At 42.3% G+C, this 26,061-nt stretch overlaps 1 protein-coding gene and 2 non-coding genes across 3 annotated transcripts in view; all 3 read left to right on the top strand.

Moving 5' to 3' along the window:
- LOC115201660 (alpha-N-acetylgalactosaminide alpha-2,6-sialyltransferase 1) overlaps positions 1-10,591 on the top strand; it is a 34,460-nt gene extending 23,869 nt beyond the window's left edge. The window contains exons 5-9 of the mRNA XM_029765464.1: positions 6,923-7,061; positions 8,754-8,857; positions 8,991-9,074; positions 9,633-9,732; positions 10,065-10,591. Coding sequence (XP_029621324.1) covers positions 6,923-7,061; positions 8,754-8,857; positions 8,991-9,074; positions 9,633-9,732; positions 10,065-10,277 — 640 coding nt within the window. The 3' untranslated portion in view covers positions 10,278-10,591. The remainder of the gene's footprint in view (positions 1-6,922; positions 7,062-8,753; positions 8,858-8,990; positions 9,075-9,632; positions 9,733-10,064) is intronic.
- On the top strand, positions 9,198-9,325 carry LOC115201801 (U6atac minor spliceosomal RNA). The gene has a single exon (XR_003879832.1). It is a non-coding gene; the product is annotated as a U6atac minor spliceosomal RNA (small nuclear RNA).
- A 6,717-nt stretch (positions 10,592-17,308) lies between the features above and the next one.
- On the top strand, positions 17,309-17,424 carry LOC115201787 (U5 spliceosomal RNA). The gene has a single exon (XR_003879820.1). It is a non-coding gene; the product is annotated as a U5 spliceosomal RNA (small nuclear RNA).
- The last annotated feature ends 8,637 nt before the right edge of the window (positions 17,425-26,061 follow it).

Genomic DNA, 26,061 nt, shown 5'->3' with positions numbered 1-26,061 from the left:
TTGGCTGTCCCTTGCTACATATTCGTCGCCAGACCCACTGGCTCCAGGTCATCTATAAGTCTTTGCTAGGTAACGCTCCGCCTTATCTCAGCTCACTGGTCACCTTAGCAGCACCCACCCGTAGCACGCGCTCCAGCAGATATATCTCACTGGTCATCCAAAGCCAACACCCACTTTGGCCGCCTTTCCTTCCAGTTGTCTGCTGCCAATGACTGGAACGAATTGCAAAAATCACTGAAGTTGGAGACTTATATCTCCCTCACTAACCTTAAGCATCAGCTATCTGAACAGCTAACTGATCTCTGCAGCTGTACATAGCCCATCTGTAAATAGCCCACCCAACTACCTACCTCATCCCCATATTGTTTTTATTTACTTTTTTGCTCTTTTGCACACAAGTATTTCTACTTGCACATCATCATCGGCACATTTATCACTTCAGTGTTAATTTGCTAAATTGTAATTGCTTCACTACTATCGTCTATTTATTGCCTTACCTCCTTACTCCATTTGCACACACTGTATATAGATTTTTCTATTGTGTTATCGACTGTACTTTTGTTTATCAGATGTGTAACTCTGTGTTGTTGTTTTTGTCGCACTGCTTTGCTTTATCTTGGCCAGGTCGCAGTTGTAAATGAGAACCTGTTCTCAACTGGCCTACCTGGTTAAATAAAGGTGAAATAAAAAAATAAAAAATGTTTTTAAAAACTCCACAAATCAGGCCTTTACAAATCAGGCTTTTATGGTAGAGGGGCCAGACGGAAGCCAATCCTCAGTAAAAGGCACATGACAGTCCGCTTGGAGTTTGCCAAAAGACACCTAAAGACTCTCAGACCATGAGAAACAAGATTCTCTGGTCTGATGAAACCAAGATTGAAGTCTTTGGCCTGAATGCCAAGCGTCACGTCTGGAGGAAACCTGGCGCCATGCCTATGGTGAAGCATGGTGGTGACAGCATCAGGGATGTTTTTCAGTAGCAAGGACTGGGAGACTAGTCAGGATCGAGGCAAAGATGAATGGAGCAAAGACAGAGAGATCCTTAATGAAAACCTGCTCCAGAGTGCTCAGGACCTCAGACTGGGGCGAAGTTTCACCTTCCAACAGGACAACAACCCCAAGCACACAGTCAAGACAACGCAGGAATGGCTTTGGGACAAGTCTCTGAATGCCCTTGAGTGGCCCAGCCAGAGCCCGGACTTGAACCCAATCTAACATTTCTGGAGAGACCTGGAAATAGCTGTGCAGCAATGTTCCCCATCCAACCTGACAGAGCTTGAGAGGATCTGCAGAGAAGAATGGGAGAAACTCCCCAAATACAGGTGTGCCAAGCTTGAAGCGTCATACCCAAGAAGACTCGAGTCTGTAATCGCTGCCAAATGTGCTTCAACAAAGTACTGAGTAAAGGGTCTGAACACTTATGTAAATGTGGTATTTCAGTTTTTTATTTTTAACAAATTTGCAAAAATGTCTAAAACACAGTTTTTGCTTTGTCATTATAAGGTATTGTGTGTAGATTGATGAGAGAATAAAACGATTTAATACATTTTAGAATAAGGCTGTAACCTAAAACAATTTGGGAAAAGTCAAGGGGTCTACTTTCCGAAGGCACTATATATTAATGGATGCCAAGGGAAACCAGGCTTCCCCCAAAAAAATTACCAGGAAAAAAATGACAAAAAGACAATTATGTATATTTCGTCTCTCTGTGTTTTCATAATTTTCCTTCAATGTATCTCACCGGAGAAAGCATCCAAGTGTGCTAAACAGTGCCCCTCTGTATGTGTAGGCCATCTATCTGATGCTGTCTAGTCCAAAAGAGTATGACATTGTTACCACCTGTAGCTCTGAGTTCAAGAGAAGCCAGCGAGCATTTGGCCTCCTTTTGATAGAAAAAAGTATAAAATAATAGCCAATCAGCGTTGAGCTAAACTGAGTGAACTCACTGTGAATGGTCCTGGCGTACCAAAAAAAAAGTGTCAAGGAAAGCCAGTTTGGATTTGGCTTCACTCCAATTAAATCACATCGAGAGCTATACACCATTGACAGAAACAACTTTAAATTGTTACATCTCGTTGTATTGTTGTCTTCCGGTGGCTGGCTGGCTAACTAGCTAGCTAAAAATTGCCTTTTCCTAAATGAGCCATGGATGGAGATGGCGATTTGGACTTGTGGTTTTACTTAATTCTCTGTACTGGCCGATGATTATAACAGAGATTCTGATCCAACCATAAATTCATACATGATGCCCCTGGCCTGAGAGGATGGAAGTTCAATATGTAGCTCATTGTAGAAAGCTAATGTTAACTATCAAACATTGCTCATGAAAGGAAGACAGGCTAGCGAGCAAGCATTTTAGCCAGGTAGTTTAGGACAAAAAAGAAAAGCGTGTACTGTATGATAGTCACAGACCGTTTCACCAACATGAAAGAGAGGAGGATGGCATTGGCGTTTCTCTGCAAGTAGGGTGTCAACATGTTGTTTCTACTTGCACGAACGAACGCACCCACACACTAAAGAGAACCATGGACAGCCACATATTTAGTTTACATTGATTGGATTAAATTGTTTTTGGTATATTTTAGTTGTCACTGTATTAGACTAGGCATACGTGATTTGAGGATGATGAAATGTTGAAGTTGAAATGGTGCTGGAATAGTGGAGGCAGCTTCCGTTTTCTTTGCGATATCTCCATGGTTCTAAATCAATAGTTGTTTAGTAGTCCAAAAATGTTGAAAACATTAACTTGCTTGACCATGCTGTAGGTCATGTAACTATTTGTTACATGCAATATGCTTTGTGGACTTCATCAGACAGAAGTTGCTCTCCGGTTTTGTGATGAAAAGACCCAAGTCTTCCCTGTGGCTCAGTTGGTAGAGCATGGTGTTTGCAATGCCAGCATGGTGTTTGCAACGCCAGGGTTGTGGGTTTGATTCCCACGGGGGGCCAGTACAAAAAAATAAAAAAGAATCCATGAAATGTATGCATTCACTACTGTAAGTTGCTCTGGATAAGAGCATCTGCTAAATGACTAACATGTAAATGTAATGAACAAAGGTGTGGTTGAATTTATTCTGCTACTGTGTCTTTTTATTGTCTCGGCCTTAGGCCTATAAATCACGGTCGCTCGGCATATAAACTAACAGGTTATAGAGCAAACAATGCTGTTTTCACAACAGGTTGTAATAGCGCTTTTTTTATTTCCTTGCTTGGCTTCCCCAGTGATTTCACACACGCACCGCTACTGATTGGTTATGAGCTTATATGTAGATTGGTAGGTGAAATCATATTGGATCGACAGTCAGAAGCTGATATTGCGAATTAGGATAGACCTCTAACAATATAATATGACAAAATAGCTGTTATGTGTGCAATGCATACAGTGTTAGAAAAAAAGTGTTCTCCTTTGTGGAGAGATCGAGTTCTTCCTAGAACCTTTTTCATCTTGAGAACTGTTTTTCCAAGAAAGAATTCTTTGATTATTCTTTGGAAGGAAAGAAGGGTTCTACATAGAACCTTTCTGAATAAGCTTTTTTATTGTCTTGTTCATTCTTTTAAATTGTGCCTGAGCATTAGTGTTTACATTTTAACATTTTAACATCAGGGGTTGAAACCGGCAGCAACCATAACGATGTTTCGTCTGGAACCTATTTTTGGTTCTGGATCAGGATTGTGTGAGATAGACTCCCACGAGTTTAACCTGTGGTCAATTCCACGTTAACAGAATTATGCTGAGACTTCAATTTTTCACTTTAAAATGTATTCCCCCCCAAAAAAATATGATTTGAAAGGTTAACAAACAATACAACTTATGCACAATGACTATTTTGAACAATTTACATAGTAAATAGAAAAATAACAAAGTTTGGTAACAGAAACACTGTAAAATCTACCTCAGTTACCAAACTTTGTATTTGCACAGTTCTTTCTGTAAATGTGTTTTTGTAAAATGTTCAGTGGAAATTGTTAAAAGTAGTCCTTGTACATAGATACATTTTGAAATGAATTATTTTTTTCTCAGCGTAATTCCGTTACCATGGAATTGAACCATTACCTATGACCTTTCCAGGAAAAGCTGCCTTACTCCTGGCCAGCACTGTACTGGAGGTGTTTGTCCCAGTAAGCTTTTAGTCCAAGCAGGGTGAATTATTATAACACCAACAGGATAGTCCATGAACATGTATGATCTCTGCAGTACTGTTTGTGGCAACCTCTTTGGCATCGTAATTAGCTCCTCCAGTGTGTTGCAGACTTTTTCAACATCAAATATTTGCTGTACAATATTGTCTTAAGGTGTGGTTCCATGGAATATGATTCATTCAGCAACCCACATAGAGAATGTGAGAGAGACACCTCATTTCTGAATGTACTGTACTCTGACAATGTATTAAGAATAAATAAACCCTAACCACACAGTACTGTTCCTTTCTGGTTCCGCTGGTCTGACTTTGTAGGGGTTATTAAAGGATGTATGCTAACGTCTGTGGTCCTGTTCAAGTCCTGTTCAAAGGGCTGAATAGACTTATCGACTATGAGCTAATACAGTTGAAGTCGTAAGTATACATACACCTTAGCCAAATAAACTCAGTTTTTCCACAACTCCTGACATTTAATCCTAGTAAAACTTGCCTGTTTTAAGTCAGTTAGGATCACCACTTTATTTTAAGATTGTGAAATGTCAGAATAATAGTAGAGAGAATTATTTATTTCAGCTTTTATTTCTTTCATCACATTCCCAGTGGCTCAGAAGTTTACATACACTCAATTGGTATTTGCTAGCATTGCCTTTAAATTATTTAACTTGCGTCAAATGTTTCGGGTAGCCTTCCACAAGCTTCCCACAATAAGGTGGGTGAATTTTGGCCCATTCCTCCTGACAGAGCTGGTGTAACTGAGTCAGGTTTGTAGGCCTCCTTGCTGGCACACGCTTTTTCAGTTCTGCCTACAGATTTTCTATAGGATTGAGGTCAGGGCTTTGTGATGGCCACTCCAATACCTTGACTTTGTTGTCCTTAAGCCATTTTGCCACAACTTTGGAAGTATGCTTGGGGTCATTGTCCATTTGGAAGACCCATTTGCGACCAAGCTTTAACTCCCTGACTGATGTCTTGAGATGTTGCTTCAATATATCCACATAATTTCCCTGCCTCATGATGCCATCTATTTTGTGAAGTGCACCAGGCCCTCCTGCAGCAAATCACCCCCACAACGTGATGCTGACACCCCTGTGCTTCACGGTTGGGATGGTGTTCTTTGGCTTGCAAGCCTCCCCCTTTTTCCTCCAAACATAACGATGGTCATTATGGCCAAACAGTTCTATTTTTGTTTCATCAGACCAGAGGACGTTTCTCCAAAATGTACGATCTTTGTCCCCATGTGCAGTTGCAAACCGTAGTCTGGATTTTTTATGGTTTTGGAGCAGTGGCTTCTTCCTTGCTGAGCGGCCTTTCAGGTTATGTCGATATAGGACTCATTTTACTGTGGATATAGATACCTTCGTACCTGTTTCCTCCAGCATCTTCACAAGGTCCTTTGCTGTTGTTCTGGGATTGATTTGCACTTTTCGCACCAAAGTACGTTCATCTCTAGGAGAATGTGTCTCTCTCCTTCCTGAGCGGTATGACGGCTGCGTGGTCCCATGGTGTTTATACTTGCATACTATTGTTTGTACAGATGAACGTGGTACTTTCAGGCGTTTGGAAATTGCTCCCAAGGATGAACCAGACTTGTGGAGGTCTACAATTTTCTTTCTGAGGTCTTGGCTGATTTCTTTTGATTTTCACATGATGTCAAGCAAAGCGGCACTGAGTTTGAAGGTAGGTCTTGAAATACATCCACAGATACACCTCCAATTGACTCAAATTATGTCAATTAGCCTATCAGAAGCTTCTAAAGCCATGGCATAATTGTCTGGAATTTTCCAAGCTGTTTAAAGGCACAGTCAATTTAGTGTATGTAAACTTCTGACCCACTGGAATTGTGATACAGTGAATTATAAGTGAAATAATCTGTCTGTAAACAATTGTTGGAAAAATTACTTGTGTCATACACAAAGTAGATGTCCTGAACGACTTGCCAAAACTATAGTTTGTTAACAAGAAATTTGTGGAAGTGTATGTAAACTTCCGACTTCAACTGTAAGTGTGATTGTGTAATTTTTACTCTGTGTAGAGTAAAGCACTCAAAACCACACCCATTATTATCATATTTCCCAGCATGCTCTATTGTAGGTTGATTTTCAGAATTGTTTGTTTCAAAATCTGTGTTTTTGCATGTACATTGATTCGTTGATTAATCTTTTGTTGCACAAAGATAAATAACATCAATTGTTCAAAACTAATCCAATCGGTTTGTAGTGGGACTTATTACACCCATTACTGAGATTGTTGTTCCAGTTTATATGATTTAGGTAGTATCAATTATCAAACTTGAGTAAACCTGATAGTCATTCAGAAAGCAGGTTGCTGATTATTAAAAAAAATAATATTATTGGAACTCCTCACTGTATTTCAATAGAAATTATGTATCACTTTGCAAAGCTTTGAAATGTGACTTTCAGTCCTGATGTTGCCTGTGAACCAGGAGTTTCCGACCACTGTGTTAGGATATAACTAGGCCCTGAAAGAAAGCTCTTACGATATATGTAATGTACTGTCATAAAAAATATGTAAATAAGGCTGGTAGAACCCTCTGCAAAGTGTTCTACCTAGCACCAAAAAGGGTTCTCATATGGGGACAAACGGAAGAACCCTAAATGGATCAACTTAGCACCCTTTTTTCAATGAGTGTACGTACCAGTGACCATGATAATGTAATGGAGACTGCTCATGAAGAGTGATGAATGACTGTCTCTCTCTTTCCTTGTCTCTGTACCCGTCCCTGTATCTGTCCCTTTCCCATTTCCTGTCTCGGTCTCTGTCAGGATGAATGGTGCCGTAACCAAGGGTTACGAGGAGGATGTAGGTAATAGAACGTCGGTGTACATTCACACCGCCCACGCCATCACCGAGTCTCCTTATCTATTCCATGAATATGGCTACAACAATGCACCTCATGACGAGGTAGGTTACCACAGTCCTTTTGTTGTACTAGACCACAGCAACATTTTTAAAGGTCCAGAGCAGTAAAAAGCTAGATTGTGTTGGTAGTTTGGTGATATCTATATGATTGATTATATGATTTATATGAGTTTGAAATAACACTCTGAAATTGTGGAAATTATGAAAATGCCCTTTTTGTGTAAGAGCCTTAAATTTCAGCCTCTTCAAGTGGGATGGAAAGGGGATACCTAGTCAGTTGCATAACTGAATGCATTCAACCCGAAATGAGGGGGGGTTGTTGTTGGGGGTTAACTGCCCTGCTCAAAGGTGGAACAGCTTGAGGATTTGAACCAGCGACCTTTCAGTTACTGGCTCAACGCTCTTAACCGCTAGGCTACCTGCCGTACCACGTTCTCTTGAGGATTGACGCCCGAATAAACTTTCTGATGAAGATTTAGTCTAAAGTGCATTATAGTGACATGGAAAAATTATGATATTTCAGTTTGACAATAAACGGGAGCTAGTAAAAATATTTCTGGAAAAAGTATTCTGATAAATTCTAAATTATTGAATTGACGCGTCATTCAGGGCAGGTGGAGCAGAGCCTGTTTGTTGCCTGCTTTGCATGTTATTTTGGAATTAATGTGTCACATATCAGTTTGCTAACAATTTAAAAACATATTACCATTGAGTTAATAAAGCTGCATACAAACATGGTCTGTTTTTTGCTTTCTTGAGTAAGGCAGCTCCAAAATGCATGCATTTCAGCCTAGCTCAGTGCTTTCTGTGGTGGTGGGGCAGCCAGGGGAAAATACAGAGTGTAGGGGTTGGTAATGTTCTCTAGTTGTGCCGTGATTGGCTCAGTGTTCTCTCACTCATGGTGACACTATGTCACTGCAAAATCTATGGGTAGAGCTCGAAAGTTCAAGCCACTTGGGTGCTGCCTTAAACTTACATTAGAAGTGCCCATCCAAGAAGGCTCAAGGTCATTGGCCACAGATAAAATGATATCAATCACGTTTTATCTACAGTAGCTTTGATTGGACTGATACTTTCAACATTTTAGCTAGCAAGCTAGACATCATGCATCAAGTCGGCAATCTGCTGGCAAATCCCGGCCGTGACCGGGAGACCCATGAGGCGGCGTACAATTGGCCCAGCTTCATCCGGATTAGGTTTGGCCGGCTGGGATGTCTTTGTCTCATCGTGCTCTAACGACTCCTTGTGGCGGGCCGGGCACCTGCAAGCTGACATTGGTCGTCATATCGACAGTGTTTCCTCTGACACATTGATGCGTCTGGCTTCCGGGTTAGACCTTGTTATTATACTGAAGAATATACCATGGGCCTCTGCCCTGTAGATAATCATGCCATTCTGCCCTGAATAGACAGCAGGCAGGGGGTGGGCTCCAATCAGGGCTGTATGTAAATATATAAACATTTGTATCCCTACGCCCACACAGCCGGACTGAGCAATTCAGTGGCCCAAGGAGGCACAGGGAATTAAATTATATATGTTTTTTTTTGTTATATAAAAATAAACTGTGATTTATTAGACAAAGTGATGATTTAAAAATATAATAAAAGACTGCATGTGGGCTGTAAGAGTCATGACAGATGGTATTGTGTTCTCACACATGCAGTCACACACACACACATCTCAAACACACACACACACACACTGCTGATTGCTTAGTGTCTCTGTTCTGTGCAGGGTATAAAGTATGTGCTGATTCCAGAGGGGCTGAGGGATTTCCAGTGGCTACAGGGTCTATTGAGGAAGACCCCAGTCTCTGAAGGACCCTACAAGAACAGACAGTAAGCTTGTGATGTGGATAGTCTCACACACACACACACACACACACTATTTGCCCCCCCCCCCCCCCCACACACACACACACACTCACTCACTCTACACTGCTCAGTGTTGTCTCTGCTGTCTTATCTGCAGGCCGTGGAAGGACTACTCAGGACAGTTTGATGAGAACCGCTTCTATGTTCTTCACCCTGACTTTCTCAGATATATCCGCAAAAGGTATAACAAAGTGTCCAATAATAATAATAATAATAATAATAATAATAATAATAATAATAATAATAATAATAATAATAATAATTTGGTGGGTGCTTATATTTGTCCTAACGTGTTGTCCAATAGGTGTTGTATGACAGGAGAGAAGGTTAGCACTCCTCTTGACAAGGATGGAAAAGGCCCTAGTCTACTGGCCTTCAACACATATATGGTTAAGGCACTTCGTGGCATCTTGAATGTGGTCCATTCTGGCTTAGTTGGTAGAGCACAGTACTTGCAATGCGACAATTGTGGGTTCGATTCCAGCTGGAACCACCCATACGAAAGTGTATGCACACATGACTGTAAATCACTTTGGATAAAGTTGTCTGCTAAATGGCATATAATACTTAAGAAGACACACAACATGGGGTAGTTCCCATAGAAATTACTAGTCAAGTTAGCTTAGCAAGGTCATAGCGCCAAGCTAGCTACGTAGAACCCTGTGATCACATTCAGTGCAGGAGTTGCTTCTAAGTGACTTCTGAAATGAAACTGTGCATGTGTGCTCCTCATCTGTAGGTTCATGTGGTCCCAGGAGATGAAGAGTTCATTGTGGTCTATGTTCAGACCTACTAACGGAGCATTCACACTCTTCCTGGCCCTGCACACCTGTGACATGGTGAGTCTGTACGCCACGAACACACACACGCAAACACAAACAATGGAGGAGACACTAATATGATCACCATTGAATTATTTGATGGCCTTATGTGGGTTCGATTCCAGCTGGAACCACCCATATGAAAGTGTACGCACACATGACTGCAAATCGCTTGGATAAAGTTGTCTGCTAAATGGCATATAATACTTAAGAAGACACACAACATGGTGTAGTTCCCATAGAAATGACTAGGTACGTTAGCGCTTTATGGAACTTGGGGGCTACAGTCTACAGATAGAGAACATGGTGTCATCGGAGATCCTCTTCTCTCTCCCTCTTTCCCCTCTCAGGTGGACGCGTATGGATTTATCACAGAGGACCACGATAAATATCCCAACTACTATGTTGAGAGGAACTCTAAAACCAAAGTCATCTTCTACTCTAATCACGACTACAACCTAGAGATTAAGACCTGGAAGAAACTCCATGATACCAAGATCATCCGGCTTTATCAGAGACAGGAGGACCCAGAGGGAAAGACAGGCAAAACAAAACAACCATAAAACCCTGGCTGTCTGCAGAGGTGGACAAAGATACAATTGTAATGGGGAAATGTTCATATTTAGTTGTGTGGTTAACACAATGTTCAGCAAATTGATATATTATTCCTTTCTGTAATACACATGATTTCCAGTGTTCTGTTTGTGAATCTCGGGTTGATGGTGGTCACTAGACTCGATGCTATATGTTATGGATTAAACTCAATTTTCAACCCAGGGACTGTGGTTGAAAATTAGCCGGCTGGCTAAACCGGCACTTTCACTGAAACGTTGATTAATGTGCACTGTCCCTGTAAAAAAAATACAAATAAAACTCAAATAAACTCAAATAATTGTTGATAGTGACTGACGCCAGACTGGAGGTACAAGGACTCAATACACACTGATTATTATTGTATTGTGTGAAACACTGTGATTATGAAGCAGCTGGCAAAGCCACTACGTTTTGTATCCGACTTCCTATTTCTATGGTCTTACAAGTCTTATCTTTCTAAAATGGTGGCCGTGAGGCTTGCCACAGTACAAGCGTTGATTCTATGTCTCTCACTTTTGTCAGTGTTATTTGTACGGGGGTCTAAATATTTACACAAATACAGTCGTTTGGAACTACTAAGCATTAGGGAGAAATCATATGGCGTCTCTGATCCACAACATCGTTCTTTACCTGTGGAATTGACTAACAACGTACCTGGGCAGTCACTGCCTACAGGTGGGAATACACCCGGACATGGAAGGAGAGCTGGCCCCCTCTGCTTGCCTTGCTCCTATCGAACGTCCGATCACAAAATGGATGAACTCCTGCTTTTGATCTGAACTAAGAGAGATTACGGGGAATGCTTTGCCATCTGCCTGACTGAGACATGGCTGGACCAATCTTTTATTTCATTTTTTTTACCCCAATTGGTAGTTAGTCTTGTACCTTCGCTGCCACTTCCCTATGGACTCGGGGTAGGTGAAGGTCGAGAGCCATGCGTCCTCCGAAACACGACCCTGCCAAGCCACACTGCTTCTTGACACACTGCTGGCTTAACCCGGAAGCCAGCCGCGCCAATGTGTCGGAGGAAACACCATCCAGCTAGCGACCAAAGTCAGCTTGCAGGCGCCCGGCCCGCCACAAGGAGTTGCAAGAGTGCGATGGGACAATAAACAAAGTTCAAATGCCAAGACTCAGAGATCATTGAGTGCTTTTGAAATCTGTAGCCCATCTCTGCTGCGCCCTACAGCAAGGCCATTTTGGTAATGAATATAGGACACAAGATAGATAGAGCAATTCACCTATTACAAACAGCCTATGTGAATGCAGTCGCACACACAACCGTCTTACCAAAATAATGCAAATAAAATTGTATTTATTTATTTATTTCACCTTTTATTTAACCAGGTAGGCAAGTTGAGAACAAGTTCTCATTTACAATTGCGACCTGGCCAAGATAAAGCAAAGCAGTTCGACAACATACAACAACACAGAGTTACACATGGAGTAAAACAAACATACTGTCAATAATACAGTAGAAAAATAAGTCTATATACATTGTGAGCAAATGAGGTGAGATAAGGGAGGTAAAGGCAAAAAAGGCCATGGTGGCAAAGTAAATACAATATAGCAAGTAAAACACTGGAATGGTAGATTTGTAGTAGAAGAAAGTGCAAAGTAGAAATAAATAATGGGGTGCAAAGGAGCAAAATAAATAAAAGAAATAAATACAGTAGGGGAAGAGGTAGTTGTTTGGGCTAAATAATAGATGGGCTATGTACAGGTGGAGTGATCTGTGAGCTGCTCTGACAGCTGGTGCTTAAAGCTAGTGAGGGAGATTAGTATTTCCAGTTTCAGAGATTTTTGTAGTTCGTTCCAGTCATTGGCAGCAGAGAACTGGAAGGAGAGACAGCCAAAGGAGGAATTGGCTTTGGGGGTGACCAGAGAGATATACCTGCTGGAGCGAGTGCTACAGGTGGGTGCTGCTATGGTGACCAGTGAGCTGAGATAAGGGGGGACTTTACCTAGCAGGGTCTTGTAGATGACCTGGAGCCAGTGGGTTTGGCGACGATTATGAAGCAAAGGCCAGCCAACGAGAGCGTACAGGTTGCAGTGGTGGGTAGTATATGGGGCTTTGGTGATAAAACAGATGGAACTGTGATAGACTGCATCCAGTTTGTTGAGTAGAGTGTTGGAGGCTATTATAGATGACATCACCGAAGTCAAGGATCGGTAGGATGGTCAGTTTTACGAGGGTGTGTTTGGCAGCATGAGTGAAGGATGCTTTGTTGCGATATAGGAAGCCAATTCTAGATTTAACTTTGGATTGGAGATGTTTGATGTGAGACTGGAAGGAGAGTTTACAGTCTAACCAGACACCTAGGCATTTGTAGTTGTCCACATATTCTAAGTCAGAACCGTCCAGAGTAGTGATGCTGGACAGGCGGGCAGGTGCAGGCAGCGATCGGTTGAAGAGCATGCATTTAGTTTTACTTGTATTTAGGAGCAGTTGGAGGCCAAGGAAGGAGAGTTGTATGGCATTGAAGCTCGTCTGGAGGGTTATTAACACAATGTCCAAAGAAGGGCCAGAAGTATACAGAATGGTGTTGTCTGCGTAGAGGTGGATCAGAGACTCACCAGCAGCAAGAGCGACATCATTGATGTATACAGAGAAAAGAGTTGGCCCAAGAATTGAACCCTGTGGCACCCCCATAGAGACTGCCAGAGGTCCGGACAACAGGCCCTCCGATTTGACACACTGAACTCTATCAGAGAAGTAGTTGGTGAACCAGGCGATGCAATCATTTGAGAAACCAAGGCTATTGAGTCTGCCGATGAGGATGTGGTGATTGACAGAGTCGAAAGCTTTGGCCAGGTCAATGAATACGGCAGCACAGTATTGTTTCTTATCGATGGCGGTTACGATATTGTTTAGGACCTTGAGCGTGGCTGACGTGCACCCATGACCAGCTCTGAAAAATTGGGACTATATTAAAAACAATAGGAGAAGTACTAGTACTTACAGCCACACAAAACATTGTACGAAGAGGACACGATGAGTCTGCACAGTCAGATAATAAAGGGAACTTCATGGTAATCCTAGAAACAACAGCTAAGCATGACACAACTGTGGAAAAAAGCTTGACTTCCATTCATAATGCAAAGGGATTCAGAATGAGGTTCTGAGTTGTTTGGCAGACATGGTTCAAACAAAAATGATAGAAGAAGTCAAAGACAGTGAGGTCTTTAGCATAATGGCAGACGAAACAAAAGATGTAAAAACAAAAAGGAGCAGATATCTCTAGTACATTTTAGTCATTTAGCAGACGCTCTTATCCAGAGCAACTTGAGTGAGTGTATACATTTCATACATTTTTTATTTATTTATTTTTTCCCCGTACTGGTCCCCCATGGGAATCGAACCCACAACCCTGGCGTTGCAAACGCCACGCTCTACCAACTGAGCCACACGGGACCAGTACTCAGGTACTATTTCAGAGGAGCTGTCCATGAGAGCTTTCTCCACTTTGAATCGGCTGATCGACTAGATGCAGCAGGGCTTACTGACAAAATCATACACATATTAGAAAGTCATGGTCTTGAATACAAAAACAACCTAGTAGGCCAAGCATATGACGGTGCTTCCGTTATGAGTGGCAAGCATTCAGGCGTCCAGGCAGGCATTAAAGAACAAGCAAAGCATGCCTTTTTACATCCACTGCAGTGCACACTGTCTAAACTTAGTTTTAGTGGATACAGTCAAAGCTGTCCCTGAGGTAGGACAGTTCTCCTCCTTACTAGAAAGACTTTACGTCTTTACATCTGGGTCGTATGTGCATCAAAAATGGCTTAGCATTCAAAAAGAGATGTACCCAGGTGCACCTAGAGAGCTTCAGAGACTAAGTGACACTCGCTGGGCATGTCGATAGATGGCTCTACATACTATTATGGATAGATTAACTACCATTAAGCGAGTCCTGCAAGACATAGTCCAAGAACACAATGGGGACAGATCTGTTGAGGCACGAGGTCTGCTCGCACAGATAGATTTACAATTCATTGTGTGCCTTGTTACACTCCATAAAGTGTTTGGAGAAGCAACATTTCTATCAGATATGCTACAGTCTTCATCACTTGACCTGTCAAAGGCTGTTGATTTAGTTGAAGCCTTAGTTCAAACTTTGAATGACTACAGGGATGAGTCATTTTTTGATGACCTATAGAATGAAGTGTTGAACACAGCTGAGCAATGTGATACTGTAATACACCTCCCTGCAAAACGACCAAAAAAGCTAAGCTCTCAATTTAATGGAGACTGTGTACTCAGTACAGTGGATCAGAGGTCAGATTCAGAACAAGAAAAAGGCAGTTTTCGTACGACCCTTTTCTACCCTGTTTTAGATCATATGCTCAATGAGATTAACAGAAGGTTCCCTAGAAAAAACGGACATAATTAATGGCTTCCAAACTCTAAACCCTACAAGTGATGTGTTTCTCAAAGAGAAGTCCCTGTTTCCATTTGCTAGAATGTATGAATCAGATATTGAGGACTTGGGGCATGAACTACATCAGTTCAGAAGACTTTTAGAAAGGAGAATACAGAGTGGCATGCAGAGACCCGCCAGTGTAGTAGAGCTGGCATTATTCATTGAGCCTTATAAAGAAGTTTTCTTTGAGCTCTTTAAACTGTGCAAGATAGCGGTTTCAATCCCTGTTAGTACTGCTTCTTGTGAACAGAGATTTTCTGCACTAAAGCTGGTGAAAACGATTCTCAGGCCCACAATGTCAGGTGACAGGTTAAGTATTGAGTCAAGGAGGGCAAAGGCCTTGAGTCTAGAGGAATTTGCTGATCTTTTTGCAAAAAAACCCACGAAAACCGGAGAATACAGTTGATGTGACCTGATACTGAATATGTAATACAAATGAAAATTATAATTGAAATGCAAATAAATTGTTGAATGATTATGAACATGGTATTTTGCCTGCTAATGCCGGCAATGCAGTGAAAAAAACGATATGACAACAATAACATCTAATGTAACTGGCCCCTCTAACAGTACAACTGGCCCCAGCTTGCCCCCCCCCAGTTGAAATGGTCTAGAACCACCACTGGCCCCTCGCCCTGCAAGTGTATACTCGTCAGACGTCATGATACATCATCATAAGTGTCCACTTAATTTGAGGGCTGAGGGGATAGGGTGTGTCTTTGGACCGAAAGTTAGATGACCGTTCAAAACAAATTTTCCAGTCCGAGATTTGTTCCCAGTTGTCTTGAACGCAGCATCAGTAATTGCCCGTGGACAGTTACACGTCCTGCGACAGCCTCGCTGTCCTAGCTTCTACTACCTGTGTCGCAATGGTTATTTTTCTCCGTGAGCTACTGTTGGTAGCTGTACTGTAGGATTTGGACAGGGCATGGATTCATGTCAAGCTTCTCTCTACAGACTCTTTTCCAGTACACGAAAAACGGACTCTTGGCGGCAGTAAGAAATCCATCCCCATCACCGCCCATTCAACATAGCCTCGATTTACGTTTTTTTATTACTTAAACAAAATCCCTTTTGGGGGTTCTCATACACTTACACTGATGTTTTGATTCTTGCTTTTACAGTCGCCAAGAATATATTTGGTTGTGATCTTTGCGAAATAGCTATTTTGGATGCATCAGTTGTAAGCTAGAATGCTCATTGCTATAGGTTGTAGCTAATGCTAGCCACTGGTCTAAGTATAATGCATTTGATTTGCGATGATGATATAAACATTATATTAAGCAGGACATTCATACGTGCCTTAAAATTGAATTATATTCCAAAAGTAGTGTGAAATTAGGCATTTTTTGCTGGCGTTCTGTAAGCGCTCCCCCTTCTTCTGTCACCAATTTGCACGCATCGCCCTCGTGCGGCAATGTTTGCAAACACAGAAAGGTGTTTATGAAAGTCGATTTTTTTCTGCATGAGCACCCTATGTCACTCATGTGTTTTCATGCTTTTGCTTTAAAAATAGTATATCTTTATTATTTCACATTTCACAGTTTTTTTGGGGGGGGGGAGAAGACGAGACCTGGATTAATATCATGCATATTACATTACATTACATCACATTTACATTATTAGTTTTTATTTTAGCCTACTTGGTAAATAGTTTCTTCTTCTTGAACTGCACTGTTGGTTAAGGGCTTGTATGTAAGCATTTCACAGTAAAGTCTACACCTGTTGTATTCGGCGCATGTGGCAAATAAAGTTTGATTTGAACCCCCCCAACAACAAAAAATTGTTAAGAGAATCAAAAGTCAAGAACGTCCCATTGTTCACCCCTTCCGCGTTTTGTTCATGCGGTTGTTCTCCTTTTAAGTTCCGTTCTAATTTGTTAAAAAAATGTTTCGCTGGCAACCAATATATTTTCAGTTCCAGGTTTTCCATCATAGTACAGTATGTGCTTGTACTGTCTTTGGTACAAGTCTCTCGGAGCGACCAGGCTAAGCTGCTGTGCTCATGCCCGTGCATGTTTCTTCCTACCTATTCCTAGTAATAAGTAATACAACACCACAGTTTGAGCCATGATTGTGATGTACCTGTCGGTATTGAAGTTGTGCATTCCTCTTTGGCAAAGTAATATTTCAAGTTTGGGAAGTGTTTTTGAGTTGTGGATGTATGTGGGTATAAACTGCGCATGCCTATTTGCCAAATTGGTCTCTGTTTTTGTGAAATGCAGACTATTACAAAGTAACAAAAATATATATACATTTCATTTCGGTCAGCAGGTTTTTTTTATTTGTAAATTGTAAAGCGCCATTCCAGACGTCAATGCTGTAACAATCAGGAAGTCGTGTATGCTATATTACCCAGAGTCCCCTTCGCGTGTGTATTTGGAAACGGTATTTGATTATTTGTCGTAATTCCACCCAAAACATTAACATATAAAGTTACATGAACATGGTAGTGGACGCCTTATTTATGCGTCTATACCCACACGTTATTGTTGTGTGCAACAATATTAAATCCGTTACCGGGAATGATAGTGCCGCGAATCTAGATGGTTTCACCCCCTTTACGTCGGTAGTACACTCTGGTTTCTCTTCAAATCGCATAAATCTTTCGCCTTTTACTAAAGATTTCCGTGGAGAGGAACATTATGAGTATCAACTAATTTTTTGATGCCCGGCCTCACGGCTGGGCTTCCTACACTTGTTTAAATATAGTCGTGATGCACCAGACTGTTAGGAAGTCCGTCATGCGTGTAATTATAGGCTTTGGACACTACATGTAATACGTTGTATTGGAGATGTGTTCAACGTGCAGTTTCATTCAGAGTTTATCTACCTAAATAAATATGTGATTTGGAACACTTGATTAAGTAGCTAGAGCCATATAGTTGCTGAAAGTTATTATTTTATAGTTTTTATTATTATTGTTTTATTTATTTAACCTTTCTATTTAACTTGGCAAGTCAGTTACGAACAAATTCCTATTTTACAATGACGGCCTATATCAACCATGTATATTGTTCTGTAATAGTAATACCAACGATGGTTTAGAAACTCTGTGGTAATACTACTGCATTGAGGAACGCTGTCTTGCTGCTGGCCTCTGGATATCGGTTTTCATTAGTTACCATAGCCACAAAGGGAAAATTGTCTGTATCATGAAAATGAATAACAACAACAAAACATTTGTGGTCTTAATTTAAGGTTTAGACCTCTGGGTCTAGGGCTCGCTTGTGTGTCTGCTTGCTCCTCCAGTTGTCCTTCCTCCCTGCTACAGACCCAGATCCCGACCCAGATCCCGACCCAGATCCCGACCCAGCGACCTGCAGCAGCCCTAGTTCCCGGTTCTTGTTTTTTTCGTGGTCCCCAGCACCAACCGTTGACCTTCAGTCCCGGTCCCAGCAAATGTACCAACCCAGGTTTTCCCGGTCCAAGCCACAACACCAACACCAACTCTGGATACAGCACAGACCACCCACAACTGCCAATTCCTTTCAACACTAGTCCAGAGCTCACACATCCCCCAACACAAAGACACAGACATTTTGTTGACTGACTGAATGGACTGACAGATTTATCTGATTATTTTTTGATCAATTGATAGCTTTTTTTTGGGGGGGGGGGGCTGGATGACCATTTGGTTTGCCTAATTTGAATTGATTACATACTGTTTGATTTGATTATTATTTTGAATTTTAAATTAACGATGGATTGGATTTTTTACTAGCTGAACGTTTTAAACTGAAATGAATTAGGATTTCCGTGTAGAGGAACATTATGAGTGTCAACAATTGTTTTTATGCTCGGTCCCGTTCTTTCATTGTTTTTATGCCCGGACACGTTCTTTCATTTTTCATATAAATTATAGGGAAGCAGTGGCGATTTTAGCATGTAAATGTTGGTGGGTCAAATTCCCCCCAAAGTGTTTGAGGTATGCCAGCAAAGCCACTACACAACACAACACTAAACAATACATTCATTGCTCTATAACGGTGACAGAAGGTGACCACAAACTGTTAGGGCCTACATTAAGCTGTCCCAACACCTTACCACTGCTACACCTGGCTATCAGCAGAGCCTTGTCTGGCAGCAAAACAGTTAATTCAGCCTCATTTTACTGCCTTTAAAAAAAACATAGCTGAAATGTGTGAGTTGCAAATGTGGTTTCTACTGACAATTGAGATGTACAAACTATGGCATAAGGGAGCAGATAAGACGCAATCCGTTATTTCGATTAAGACATTCATGAGCGAGCTAGGACAGAGATAGTCAATATAACTATTTGTTCAACACTTTTGAAATGTACAGCGACAGAATTCAGAACATGGGCTGTTCTCCCTGTACACCAAGTCAGAACCGTATGATAAATAAAGGGGGGTGAATAGACCAAATTATTAGGGTGAGGCACATGGGCTACTAACATTTTACTACACAACATACACTTATTAGGACTTTCTTAGCTACAGTATACATATCTCCCTGGAATATTACATAATTTAGGCAAAACATTTTTGGACTCACCTTGTTGTGCTGTGCTCACTTCAACAGGAAGGTGGCGCGTCGTTCCTTCGCGGGAAAATTTTGTCATCAAAGTCTGGCCTCTGGATTTATGGTACTTTCAAAACAACTGGGAAATCTGGGGGAAAAAAACAAGGTTGAATCATGATGTCATTGATCGTCAGGTCATAGCTCTAGAAAGAGGCCTGATTTCCAATTCCAAGTTGGATGACCGTTCAAAACGTATTTTCCCAGTCAGAGCTCGTTTATTCCCGACCTCACAGTTGTCTTGAGTTAACTGAAGTCATGGTTTTGCAGTTAGGAGTTAACAGTTGTTTTGAGCGCGGCACAAATCATGCTTCATTGACAGCATGGCCAATGTTGAATGTTTATCATTTTAAACTTGGAAAAGAGCTCCTTAATCTCAGATTTGGGACCACACCGCCACTCCACTGAATAGCAGGCTAGTGATTGCTTTGCAATGCTTGCGGTTGCCACTGTCACTGATTCCTTCCAAACCACTCATTGTTGAGTTTGCAATTTCCAACTTGTGTAATGTTTATGTCCAATGGCCGATGAGCACCGATATGTTTTATCTATAATTTCTCTTCATTATTTCTCTTCATATGACAAGGATTAAAAATGATTTGCCAGTAAATGGTCGACTTGATTCATGATGACTGCTAGCTAAAATTTTGAAAGTATGATGTTGACATGGTCAGTCCAATCAAAGCTACTGTAGATATGTGATCTGATGTCATTTTAACTGTGGCCAATGGCCTTGAGCCTTCTTGGATGGGCACTTCTAATGTAACTCCCAAGGGGCTAGAATTTTCTAGCTCTACCCTTAGACTTGGCGGTGACGTAGTGTCCCCATAAGTAACAGAACACTGAGCCAATTACGGCGCAACGCTCCGTATTTGCTGCTGGCTTACCTCACCACCACAGAAAGCACTGAGCTAGGCTGAAACGCCTGCATTTTGGAGCTGCCTTACTCAAGAAAACAAAAAAGAGACCATGTTTGTATGTAGCTTAATCAACTCAATGATATATACAGTTGAAGTCAGAAGTTTACATACACCTTAGTAAAATACGTATAAACTCAGTTTTTCACAGTTCCTGACATTTAATCCTAGTAAAAATTCCCTGTCTTAGGTCAGTTAGGATCACCACTTTATTTTAAGAATGTGAAATGTCAGAATAATAGTAGAGAGAATGATTTATTTCAGCTTTTTATTTCTTTCATCACATTCCCAGTGGGTCAGAAGTTTACATACACTCAATTGGTATTTGATAGCATTGCCTTTAAATTGTTTAACTTGGGTCAAATGTTTCGGGTAGCCTTCCACAAGCTTCCCACAATAAATTGGATGAATTTTGGCCCATTCCTCCTGACAGAGCTGATGTAACTGAGTCAGGTTTGTAGGCCTCCTTGCTCGCACACACTTTTTCAGTTCTGCCCACAGATTTTCTATAGGATTGAGGTCACGGCTTTGTGATGGCCACTCCAATACTTTGACTTTGTTGTCCTTAAGCCATTTTGTCACAACTTTGGAAGCATGCTTGGTGTCATTGTCCATTTGGAAGACCCATTTGCGACCAAGCTTTAACTTCCTGACTGATGTCTTGAGACGCTGCTTCAATATATCCTCATAATTTTCCTGCCTCATGATGCCATCTATTTTGTGAAGTGCACCAGTTCCTCCTGCAGCAAAGCACACCCACAACATGATGCTGCCACCCCCGTACTTCATGGTTGGGATGGTGTTCTTCAGCTTGCAAGCTCCCCCTTTTTCCTCCAAAGATAATGATGGTCCTCATGACCAAACAGTTCTATTTTTGTTTCATCAGACCAGCGGACGTTTCCCCAAAATGTACGATCTTTGTCCCCATGTGCAGTTGCAAACTGTAGTCTGGCTTTTTTATGACGGTTTTGGAGCAGTGTGCTTCTTCCTTGCTGAGCGGCCTTTCAGGTTATGTCGATATAGGACTTGTTTTACTGTGGATATAGATACTTTTGTACCTGTTTCCTCCACCATCTTCACAAGGTCTTTTGCTGTTATTCTGGGATTGATGTGCAATTTTCGCACCTAAATACGTTCATCTCTAGGAGACAGAACGCGTCTCCTTCCTGAGCGGTATGATGGCTGCGTGGACCCATGGTGTTTATGCTTGCGTACTATTGGTTGTACAGATGAACGTGGTACCTTCAGGCGTTTGGAAATTGCTCACAAGGATGAACCAGACTTGTGGAGGTCTACAATTTTTTTTCTGAGGTCTTGGCTGATTTCTTTTGATTTTCCCATGATGTCAAGCAAAGCGGCACTGAGTTTGAAGGTAGGCCTTGAAATACATCCATGAAATACATCCACAACGCTTCAGTCTGGTTTTAGACCCCATCATAGCACTGAGACTGCACTTGTGAAGGTGGTAAATGACCTTTTAATGACGTCAGACCGAGGTTCTGCGTCTGTCCTCGTGCTCCTAGATCTTAGTGCTGCTTTTGATACCATCGATCACCACATTCTTTTAGAGAGATTGGAAACCCAAATTGGTCTACATGGACAAGTTCTGGCCTGGTTTAGGTCTTATCTGTCGGAAAGATATCAGTTTGTCTCTGTGAATGATTTGTCCTCTGACAAATCAACTGTACATTTCGGTGTTCCTCAAGGTTCCGTTTTAGGACCACTATTGTTTTCACTATATATTTTACCTCTTGGGGATGTCATTTGAAAACATAATGCTAAATTTCACTGCTATGCAGATGACACACAGCTGTACATTTCAATGAAACATGGTGAAGCCCCAAAATTGCCCTCGCTAGAAGCCTGTGTCTCAGACATAAGGAAGTGGATGGCTGCAAACTTTCTACTCTTTCTACATCCAGATTAATCTGACAATTAATCTGGATGGTTGTACAGTCGTCTCAAATAAAACTGTGAAGGACCTCGGTGTTACTCTAGACCCTGATCTCTCTTTTGAAGAACATATCAAGACTGTTTCAAGGACAGCTTTTTTCCATCTACGTAACATTGCAAAAATCAGAAACTTTCTGTCCAAAAATGACGCAGAAAAATTAATCCATGCCTTTGTTACTTCTAGGTTGGACTACTGCAATGCTCTACTTTCCGGCTACCCGGATAAAGCACTAAATAAACTTCAGTTCGTGCTAAATACGGCTGCTAGAATCCTGACTAGAACTAAAAAAATTGATCATATTACTCCAGTGCTAGCCTCCCTACACTGGCTTCCTGTTAAGGCAAGGGCTGATTTCAAGGTTTTACTGCTAACCTACAAAGCATTACATGGGCTTGCTCCTACCTATCTTTCCGATTTGGTCCTGCCGTACATACCTACACGTACGCTACGGTCACAAGACGCGGGCCTCCTAATTGTTCCTAGAATTTCTAAGCAAACAGCTGGAGGCAGGGCTTTCTCCTATAGAGCTCCATTTTTATGGAATAGTCTGCCTACCCATGTGAGAGACGAAGACTCAGTCTCAACCTTTAAGTCTTTACTGAAGACACATCTCTTCAGTAGGTCCTATGATTAAGTGTAGTCTGGCCCAGGGGTGTGAAGGTGAACGGAAAGGCTGGAGCAACGAACCGCCCTTGCTGTCTCTGCCTGTCCGGTTTCCCCTCTTTCCACTGGGATTCTCTGCCTCTACCCCTATTACGGGGGCTGAGTCACTGGCTTACTGGTGTTCTTCCATGCCGTCCCTGGGAGGGGTGCGTCACTTGAGTGGGTTGAGTCACTGACGTGGTCTTCCTGTCTGGGTTGGTGCCCCCCCTTGGGCTGTGCCTTGGCGGAGATCTTTGTGGGCTATACTCGGCCTTGTCCCGGGATGGTATGTTGGTGGTTGGAGATATCCCTCCAGTGGTGTGGAGGCTGTGCTTTGGCAAAGTGGGTGGGGTTATATCCTACCTGTTTGGCCCTGTCCGGGGGTTTCATCGGATGGGGCCACAGTGTCTCCTGACCCCTCATGTCTCAGCCTCCAGTATTTATGCTGCAGTAGTTTATGTGTCGGGGGGGGGGGGGGGTCAGTCTGTCACATCTGGAGTATTCTCTTGTCTTTTCCGGTGTCCTGTGTGAATTTAAATATGCTCTCTCTAATTCTCTTTCTCTTTCTTTCTTTCTCTCTCTCGGAGGACCTGAGCACTAGGACCATGCCTCAGGACTACCTGGCTTGATGACTCCTTGCTGTCCCCAGCTCACCTGGCCGTGCTGCTGCTCCAGTTCCAACTTTTCTGCCTGCAGCTATGGAACCCTGACCTGTTCACCGGACGTGCTACCTGTCCCAGACCTGTTGTCCCAGACCTGCTGGAACCCTGACCTATTCACCGGACGTGCTACCTGTCCCAGACCTGCTGTTTTCAACTCTCTAGAGACAGCAGGAGCGGTAGAGATACTCTCAAAGATCAGCTATGAAAAAGCCAACTGACACTTACTCTTGTGTTACTGACTTGTTGCGCTCTCGACAACTACTATGATTATTATTATTTGACAATGCTGGTCATTTATGAACATTTGAACATCTAGGCCATGTGCTGTTATAATCTCCACCCGGCACAGCCAGAAGAGGACTGGCCACCCGTCATAGCCTGGTTCCTCTCTAGGTTTCTTCCTAGGTTTTGGCCTTTCTAGGGAGTTTTTCCTAGCCACCGTGCTTCTACACCTGCATTGCTTGCTGTTTGGGGTTTTAGGCTGGGTTTCTGTACAGCACTTTGAGATATCAGCTGATGTAAGAAGGGCTATATAAATAAATTTGATTTGATTTGAGGTACACCTCTAATTAATTCAAATGATGTCAATTAGCCTATCAGAAGCTTCTAAAGCCATGACATAATTTTCTGTAATTTCCCAAGCTGTATAAAGGCACAGTCAACATAGTGTATGTAAACTTCTGACCCACTGGAATTGTGATACAGTGAATGATAAGTGAAATTACTTGTGTCATGCACAAAGTAGATGTCCTAACCGACTTGCCAAAACTATAGTTTGTTAACAAGAAATTTGTGGAGTGGTTGAAAAACAAGTTTTAATGAATCCAACCTAAGATCACAGGCTGTATCAAACAGCCCCACCTGCCCTGAATGACAGGTCACCACTGGTTACTAAAGTGAGGATTCACCCTCTCCAGATATTTATTTTGTAACTTATCTGCAGAAAAACGATTTGTGCTCATAAAGCCGTAGTTAGCGGTGTGCAAATTTGGGAGCCAAAAAACGGCACTTTCACCCGATGTGATTCGGTTCCTGATGTTAAATAAAAGATCTGCTCAAAAATAGCCGTTCACTTGCAAACGACCCATCACTATTTATACATTGTAGCTGGTGTTGGAGGCAAGCAGCTGCATGAAGGCATTGGTAATTTCAAAGAAAACTGATCTTGATGTAATAAAAAAGTGATTGTAACATTAGAAATGTAGCTATCAACAAAATATTAAATTGTATTTAAACTTTTGATGCAAACCTTCTAGACTGTGGGACTCTTGTACCGGCTATAGTGTGGTCTGTGGCCGGGCCCGGTGGGTGGTTGTAGTGAGGTGTACCCCCATAGTCCTTCTCTGATTAGGCAGCAGAGGGCACATATCAGCACAACATATTACCCTCTACTGGAAATCCTGGTGCTGCCAGTGCCAACAATCTGGTTTCTCTTCATATGGCATAAATCTTTTGCCTTTTAAGATTTCCATGAACAGGAATCAGTGGAGGCTGGTGGGAGGCGCTTTAGGAGGACGGGATTTAAGGTTTTACTGCTAACCTACAAAGCATTACATGGGCTTGCTCCTACCTATCTTTCCGATTTGGTCCTGCCGTACATACCTACAAGTACGCTATGGTTACAAAACGCAGGCCTCCTTACTGTCCTGAGAATTTCTAAGCAAACAGCTGGAGGCAGGGCTTTCTCCTATAGAGCTCCATTTTTATGGAATGGTCTGCCTATCCATGTGAGAGACGCAGACTCGTTCTCGACCTTTAAGTCTTTATTGAAGACTCATCTCTTCAGTTGGTCCTATGATTGAGTGTGTAGTCTGGCCCAGGGGTGTGAAGGTAAACAGAAATGCACTGGAGCGACGAACCGCCCTTGCTGTCTCTGCCTGGCCGGTTCCCCTCTCTCCACTGGGATTCTCTGCCTCTAACCCTATTATGGGGGGCTGAGTCACTGGCTTACTGGTGCTCTTCCATGCCGTCCCTAGGAGGGGTGCGTCACTTGAGTGGGTTGAGTCACTGACGTGATCTTCCTGTCCGGGTTGGTGCCCGCCTCAGGTTCGTGACGTGGCGGAGATCTTTGTGGCTATACTTGGCCTTGTCTCAGGGTAGTAAGTTGGTGGTTGAAGATATCCCTCTAGTGGTGTGGGGGCTGTGCTTTGGCAAAGTGGGTGGGGTTATATCCTGCCTGTTTGGCCCTGTCCGGGGGTATCGTAGGACGGGGCCACAGTGTGTCCTGACCCCTCTTGTCTCAGCCTCCAGTTTTTATGCTGCAATAGTTTGTGTCGGGAGGCTAGGGTCAGTCTGTTATATCTGGAGTATTTCTCATGTCTCATCCGGTGTCCTGTGTGAATTTAAGTATGCTCCCTCTAATTTTCTCTCTCTCTTTACAGCTTGCACTGCAGTGCATATGTAACCGATGTGAAATGGCTAGTTAGTTAGTGGTGGTGCGCGCTAATAGCGGTTCAATTGGGTGACGTCACTCGGTAACGATGCTTCGTGGGTGTCAGTTGTTGATGTGTGCAGAGGGTCCCTGGTTCAAACCCAGGTTGGGGCGAGGAGAGGGACGGAAGCTAAACTGTTACACATAAAATGTGGTGAGTAGTTGACTCAAAGAGCGAG

Source organism: Salmo trutta, chromosome 10 (assembly GCF_901001165.1).
Source record: "Salmo trutta chromosome 10, fSalTru1.1, whole genome shotgun sequence".
Taxonomy (NCBI): domain Eukaryota; kingdom Metazoa; phylum Chordata; class Actinopteri; order Salmoniformes; family Salmonidae; genus Salmo; species Salmo trutta.
Note: the sequence above shows the minus strand (reverse complement) of the source record. Positions and strands in the feature narration are given on the sequence as shown.